The following is an 8,225-nucleotide window of genomic DNA, read 5'->3' as shown; positions in this document are numbered from 1 at the left end:
TTTATAGTGCATGTGAAAGGAAATCAGTGGTCATTATGTTTTGCAGAGGCTTGATTTAAATATGTTGACATCTTTGTCCTATAGAGTGCTAGGTGTGAGAACACAGTGCTTCAAGCAATATCATTTTGTCTTTAATCTCTTAAAAATGTAATTTGTCATTGAGTTATTTGGGCAGGAGAGTTACTTAGGAAGGTGGCTGGAGGTTAGGTTAGAAGGAATAAACAAGTAGTGTAATAAACTCTATGCATGTAAAAAGGAACACAGACTTACCTTGTTATATAATCTCTGCTAAACTTGCTCTGGGAAATTCTCCAAGGGCCACTGTCAGTCTCAATTTTGTACAAGTCTGTACATAACCTTTATAAGAATTTGTATAAAGTTGGGTGGGGAAACACTGAGAAAGAACTGGAGCAAAATTTAGTTTGACTAGAGACTAGCTATGCAGGAGCATTAAAAAAATAGTAACACAGAGGCTTGTACCTTGTCAGGTCAGTCAAGAAAATAACTCTTTTATGTTGTCAATACGTCACACCTCATTCCCAGGCAGTAGACTTCATGGTACAGTGTCACATCACTTGTGGAATCAAGTGGCCATTTGAAAGACTTCCAGATGCATTAATTTGGTAAGTAATCAGTTTTCTTAAGATATTACGATATTAAACCCCCCCCACCGGTTTCTCTCTCCTGATTACTGTGGTAATTTACTGTCGCAAAATCGCTCGAGCTGTGTTTATGGCTCTGTAATTCACAGGTACAGTACCTATCAATTTATGTTTGCTCAGTTGCTTATAGTTATGGCTATTTGTGTTACTGCTGTTAACATAGAACCTAGCATATGATTTTCCACAATGCTACTTTTTATAGCATCTTTTTCTGCCCCCTTTTTTTACATGTGATATATACACCTATCCTCTCAGCTCTGAGAATATATTAGGCAAAATAATTTAAGTGTGGTATTTAGACAGCTGATGGGAAGGCACTGAACATACAAGAAATATTCACTCTTCATCCGCAAAATGTGAAAGAAGCTCTTAAAATATTCCTGCCTAAGTCAAATAAGTTGCATCAGATATTAATGGTATGGATTGCTCTGTTTTTGCACACATTTTATAGATACTGAATTATTTAAAATAAATATAGTTAAATTGAAAAGTTATGATCAAAGCTTGAAGTACTTAGAAAGGCACAACTCTGATTTCTACACTGGGAGATCTGTGATGTTGGAGGTTTCAGGATCTGACCCACATGCTTTATCAGATTTTGATCCCTCACTCAATGAAGATATACCCCTGAGGCCTCATGGAGGCCTCATTAATGAAAACAAACCCTGGTTCTCCTTTTAAGCAGTAACACAGGGCATGATGCAACTCTCATGGAGGTCCGTTGCCATTGATTGAGTTAAGGGCAGAATCTGACTGATTGTAAAATATTTAATGTGGACTAGACACAAAGGCCCACAAGGTATCAAGGTTTGTTTCATCTGATTTCTTTCCTTCTTGAGTTATTTCTTATCAAATAATTGCAATCTGGAATTGTAACTTTGAAATTCATCATGTATATCAATAAGCCCACCTGGTCAGGACTTGACTGTTAATGAGACCTGCTGCTGTTTCTGCACTAGAGATCTGATCCAATGCCCTATATAGTGTGTAGGAGTTTCCAGTAGTGTCAATGGGCTTTGACCCAGGGCCTAAAGAGGCATGATCCAAAAAGTTTGCTCTATAGCAGTGGTTATCATCCTTTTTAGACTTGAGACACTCCATGTAAAATGTCAGCTCAGTTTTTGGATTGTTTTTTAACTTCAGAACAATAATAAATCAGGTTTTTGGTTGCAAAGAACTCAAAATGAGCACAACTATGAATTTCTATCTGAAATCTCTGATTTTATCTTGTGAATCATGTTTGCAGCCCTAACTATGCTAATATTATGTGACATCCAGGGGCAACCCTTGCAAAGGTCTCAAAGCACCCCGAAGTGTTGTGGCACTCTGGTTGAGAATCACTGCTCTGAAGCCTGCACTTTCACCTCCCTTTGAAACCCCTCAGCTAGAGAATGAAAGTCCAGTTCTGCTTATACTTTTTCTAGGTACCTGTATTTTAATGTGTGCCTTTTCTCATTTTGATTTTCATTTGAAATCTAATATTCTGGTGGTGTAGATAAGATGGTTTTGATCTACAGATGTACAATAAAGTGGGTCCTTAGTTTCTTATTAAGATTTTAAGCCTAAATGTACCAACATACCTACATCCCTGTGACTTAATTACTCAACAATGACCTGATTTTGGAGCAGTAGTAGAAGGTAGATTGATGGAAAAGCAAAAAACCTTCTAATGTTACAATGATGATACATCATTAGCCCTGGAATAGTGATAGGCACCAATTAGTTTGTGTATTGTGACCATATCATTTACTTGAAAATATCTGTTTCTTAGATTATCTACTTTAGAAACTATGGGCACTTAGACACGTGTGGGGAGCAGACTCGGCTGAGCTGGCAATCACATCAGAGCAGACTCAATTGAGCAGAATCATTTAATCAAGTCTGCTGGAGCCCAGAAATTGATGCGCTCCAGCAGCCTTCTGCGTCACATGTATCAGTGGTGCAACACGTCTCCACACTGAGGAAATGGCAGCGGTGCACTTTGAAATAAAATATGTTCGATGTGCTTTGGTTCAAAGCTGCCATTTTCTCAGTGCAGAGACATGCTGTACAGCTGATACACGTGTCATGCAGGTGCTTTTAATTAGCACAGCTTGCTAATTAATTAAAGCACCCAGCTCTGCATACTGCAGAGCATGTCCATCGCCCTGCAAACATCCGTTATCATTTACAATAAACATAATAGTTGGACTTGAATGTACATATTAGTAATGTATCCTTGTCCTTAAACTTGATTTCCAGTCTGAGATCCTTTCCTAAAATTTGTTTGGAACAGCTTTCATTTACGTTGCCTTGTGTTTTTGGAGGGCACTTTTGAGTGCTGCCACTGCTATGTTATCTAATTCAACAATGCAAAATAATGCACTTTTCTGAGTGCTGGCTAAAGATTCTTCTTTTTTTAAAAGTATTTTGTCCTGGGGGAGATTTCATCAATGTTTATTATCTATCCTGGTTTTTAGTTTGATTTGTATAAAAGATTCTTGCCAGTCTGGTCAGAGCTGTAATTTCCCTGTGAAATAGCAGAAGCCTTTGAGTGTTCTCTAATAATTTAGCTCCTATGAACTGGTGACACTATTACAGCCTTTTGTCATTATCCAAAAAATGTCTTAACTTTCTCTGTTTTTCCTTTGTGTCATTTTACTTCCACCTCCTCTTTTTTCACACTTCATGACCCTCTCCCAGACCTTGCAAACTTAGTTCTTTCATGCAATTTTATATTGCTTACCTACATCTTTAAATAATATTCTGTTGACACTTTCCAAACCATTCATCTCCATTGCAACTGTGCTTCCATAAGACCTTTTTCATCTATCCTCCATTACCTCAAGCATTCCCTTTTCTAGCTGTCTGCATTTAGTGCATGGTATTTCCATCATAACTTTTCCTCAGAAACTATAGCTGAAACCATGGGTGGCACCTCTTTCTGAAGTGATGCAGGAAATTTGCCTTGTGAACCAGTAGACTAGGTCCTGGAAGTTATTGGCATGACTTCAGATCGACAATGGACTGAGACAGGGTTGTCTAACTTCAAGAGCATCCAGGGCCTGCTTGCTGCACTGGATATGGGTCCCAGGCTGCATGCCGCAGCAGCCACAAGCTTTGTGAGCTCACAGGTCCCCCACTGTGCACAGCCCACCAGCCATGCAAGCCCCCCCCACTGCTGCCACCTCATGGGTGAACCCCCAGGCTCCTCCACTGCTGCTGCATGAGCAGTGTAAGCCACTCGAACTGGGAGGGAGCCCACAAACCACATATTAACCCTTCAGAGGTCAGATGTAGCCCATGGGCCACCATTTGGACAACCCTGGTCTAAGAGAATAGCATCTTCCTCAGAAAGATGGAATCATAGAAAAATACATCTGGAAGACATCACAGGAGATGATCTTGTTGAATGGGAAAATCCTTAATTAAGAAAATCAGGTCACTAACCCTAGCAAGGACCCCTGCTGTGAAAGGGGTGGGGCCTCACCTCTGACTAACTAAGCCTGCAGCCTGTCTCTAGTTAGCAAACTATAATTAATTAGCAATCAACTGACAGGCATACAAAGAAGGGTAACAACAACTGTATTCAGCAACCACAACAATATAATGAGCAATAATGATCCAATATAAATAATAAAGGAGGGCACTAGGGAGCATCAGCAGTCTCTCACAGGCAGCCAGCGCTTGCTGCAGCAGGACCACTTACACACAAATCCACCCAGCCCAGGCTGCTCGTCCAGCCACCACAATGCCACTGGGATATCGGTCCCCTGGACCCACACCCTACATACACAACCTCAAGCACACGGAGAAGAGTTTGGCCTCCCAGGCCCTCACTCACCCCCATGGGGTTGTCATTCATGCTGTGTCCTCAGACTACTGGCCTCCCAGGCCCTCCAGCCTTAGACACACACTTATATACATACAGGGTGTGTCTACACATTCACGAATGCGCCCTAGATACTGCACATTTAGTTTAGTATGTCCTCAATGACGTACTAACTGAATGAGAAGTAACTAGACTTGCTGTGCAGCAACACCAGCGCACAGTTATTTTGTGAAGCTTACTGCTCATAAGCCTAATAACACTGCGCAGTAGTGTATTAGCATGGTTTTTAGTCCCCAAGCTAGTGCGCAGTGTTATTAGGCTAATGCACAGTCAGAGTCTCGTGTAGACGCGCCCACAGACTCCCTCCTCAGAGTCACTCTGGATCAACCAGTGAACAATCTTCTGCCACTCTCTCACCAAACATATGAAGTGCAATTAGATGCTGGACCACACTGGCCTTTGGCCTACCAGGCCCTCCAGCCACAGCATCGCACTCACCAGCACCTACACGCAAGGAACACATTCATTCTGCAGCAGACACAGACCCTCCAGATATGTTCCCTTTTAATAACCTTCAATCACACCACCTCTGTCACTCCTACTTTGGGACCAGTCATCCTCACAGAGGTGCTGTCAATCATCAGCTATACCAGTCAAACCACTGCTCAGATCAGAAAAGGTAGCTGTCACCTCACTGGCATTTTCAAGCCCAAACTGCTACATAACATAGAACAAGCTGGGGACTAAAACTGGGTCATTATCTCATGTTGGCTCAAAGGTTCACAGCCTCTGGCACTTTCTGTCTTACAGACCCAATGAGCATGTGCCACCATTAGCGAGGCCAGGGGATGTTCCAGTCTGTGACTAACAATCTGGTCCGCGCCCCCTGCTCTCAAGGCAGGATACTTCCTGTGTAAACCATCTCAGCCAAGCACGTGTCTAGCAGCACTTTTAAACTTCAGTGACTTAAAACTTTAAAGGAATCTTACAAAAAGTGGACACTTGGCGGTAATAGTGATGATATGAGTGTATAGTATGACCATGGAGGGAGAAAATCAGGGAGGAAGCCACAAATTGAGATACAACTAGAAAGAGACAAAAAGGATGGAGGTTCTACAGTCTCCCCGTTCCACTGCTTATCCACCCTGACAGTTAAAAAGTTCTTCCTAATAGCCAAACAGTTTCCATCATTGCAATTGAGACCATTACTGCTTCTCCAGTTCGCAGTGGACAGAGAAGAGTCTGTTACTTCCTCTTTTTAACAACCTTTTTTGGATTTGAACACAGTTCTCAAACCCTCCCCCTGCAACGTCTTCTCCAGACAAAATAATCTTATTTCTTCCAGCATTTCCTTTTCTGTCATGTTTTCTAAACTTCTAATCATTTTGTTGTTCTTTGTTGGACTCCTTTCAATTCGTCCACATCTTTCTCAAAGTGTGGTGCCCAAAACAGGATGCAACAGTCCAGGTGAGGTTTCATCAGTGCTGAGTAGACTGGAAGAATCACTTCCTGTGATTTGCACACAACACTCCTATTGATATATTCCAGTATGCTACTGGCTTTTTTGGAATGGTCAAATGCACAAATATAAACTGAGGAAAAATTAGCCAAGCTGCAGCTCTGCAGAAAAGGATCTGAGGATTATAGTGGATTGCAAGCTGAATATGGGTCAACAGTAAACTATTGTTACAAAAAAAGAGGCAGTAGCATTCTCCACATAATCTGTGGTTAATTTCCCCATTCTGTTCTGAAAAGGGACCAATACTTTTTTTGGTCTTCCTCTTACTCCTAACGTAAATATAAAATACTTTTGTGTTGCCTTTTTTGTCTCTTTCTAGTTGTATCTCAATTTGTATCTTGTGTCCTGGCCTCCCTGATTTTCTCCCTCCAGGGCCATACTATACACTTATCCTTGTATCATCAGTAATATGGCCAAGTTTCCACTTTTTGTAAGATTCCTTTGAAGTTTCAAGTTATTGATAAGCTTGCTGTTTAGCCAGTTTGGTCTTCCGCTACCCTTCTTATCCTTGCTTTACACGGAGATAGCATGCTCTTGTGCTCCTTAGGCTTGCCTCCCATGAGCTCCTTTCTGCCAGTTCTGTGAGTTTGTTAAAGTTTGTTTTTCTGAAGTCTGGCATTTTTATTCTGATTTCCTTCCTTCTTTTGCTTAGGATCACAAATTCTGTACTACAGCTTTGTAGTTCTCCAACTTCATTTTCAAGATCCTCACCAACAGTGCTCCTACCAACAAGAATATAATCCATGACAATGGCCATACACTTGGGAAATTCTATCATTTGATCCACTGAAACATGTTGGGAGAGTCTTCCTTTTGGGACATTTTCTGACAATCTATTCTATTTTGTCACCATTCAGCAGTACCTTAACATATCAGGGGAAACAGAATTGGAGTTTGTACCTTTATCTTTTATAGAAGTGAGATGCACTTTGGGTATCATTGTATTCTTTAGCATTGGGAAAGGACTTCTGACTCTGCTCTGGAAACTTAAACATTCTTTAGAGGCCGTTACTCATAGGTGTGCAGGCTTGTAGCTGACTATACTGTGCAAAGGTACTGCTATCTGTACAATGTGCACATGCTTGGTCTTTCTTGCATAATTCATTTCTTATGCCTTGTGCCTTTAAAAAAAATTCATTTGGCAGAAATTCTCTACTGTTGTGAATTCCTTTCTGATTCATCACACACGAGAAATATTTTGTCATATTTGTCAACTTGCAGTGTGTATTGGTACAAAACTGGTTTAAGAGTTAATCAACTACTATTCCTTATACCACTCTCAATGGCCTGTCAATGCACTTAGATTCTGTTTTCATTCTTAGGTATTCCCAATGGCACAGGCTTCCCTTTTTTATGCAGCTCCATATTTCTTTCATTTCCTTGAAAAAGCTCACTTTTTTTCAACTCTTTCAGCCTAAAATTCTCTTGAACTTCTAGCATAGCTTACTGGTGCTCAACTTCTGGCCTGTGGGCCAGATCCAGCTCACAAAGCCATGTCATCTGGCCCATGGGGCTCTTTATGGGCCAGAAATTGGCAGTGGGAAATAATGACAGCATTAATTGCCACTCCCCTGCTGCCAAGTTTCCAAACCTTGGGGTGCTGTGTAGACCAAATGACATGGCCTTGAGATTGTGCTGGCATGTGGAGTCACTCTGGAGCCAGATTCAGCAGGCAGGATTGCATGGGTGTGTGGCGTCACTCTACAGCTGGATCCAGTGCACAGGATCAGATGGACACATGGTTGGATCACACCCATGGACCAACTTCATGCACTGACTCTGTACTGGATCCAATCCACAGCCTAACCCAACACCACTTATCCAGTCTGCAGAGCTTGAAGGTTGAGTACCACTGGTATAGCCACTACTGCTAAGTGAATTGTGATAACAATCTAATATGGCTAGGCAACAAGTGCTAGGGAGGCTATTCTTGTGCTATTCAGAACTCTGTAAGTATGTTCATAGAATAATTTAAGCTTTCTTCAAGATGGGCCATTGCTGCCTCAGAAACATTCAATAAGAAGGGCCTGATTTTAAGAGGAACTGAGTACCCAGCTCTTCATTTAAGGTGAATTTCATTCAGAAATGCTCATACCTTAGAAAACAAGAACTTAAACAGTTATTCTTTCATCCAGAGTCAGTAAGCGATTCGTAACTTTTTCCTGGGGCAAACTGAAAAGAAATAATGATCATGTTTAAATGGTTACAAAAAAAAAAAAAAAAACCTAACAAA

At 41.2% G+C, this 8,225-nt stretch overlaps 1 protein-coding gene across 1 annotated transcript in view; it reads left to right on the top strand.

Moving 5' to 3' along the window:
- Positions 1–452: 452 nt before the first annotated feature.
- The window catches only part of SPRY1 (sprouty RTK signaling antagonist 1), a 24,288-nt gene continuing 16,515 nt past the window's right edge, over positions 453–8,225 (top strand). The window contains exon 1 of the mRNA XM_019522053.1: positions 453–623. Within this exon, the coding sequence (XP_019377598.1) occupies positions 556–623 (68 nt within the window). The 5' untranslated portion in view covers positions 453–555. The remainder of the gene's footprint in view (positions 624–8,225) is intronic.

This window comes from Gavialis gangeticus, unplaced genomic scaffold (assembly GCF_001723915.1).
Source record: "Gavialis gangeticus isolate Ggan-Ray unplaced genomic scaffold, GavGan_comp1, whole genome shotgun sequence".
In the NCBI taxonomy this organism is placed as follows: Eukaryota; Metazoa; Chordata; order Crocodylia; family Gavialidae; genus Gavialis; species Gavialis gangeticus.
This window is presented reverse-complemented; position numbering and strand designations above follow the sequence as displayed.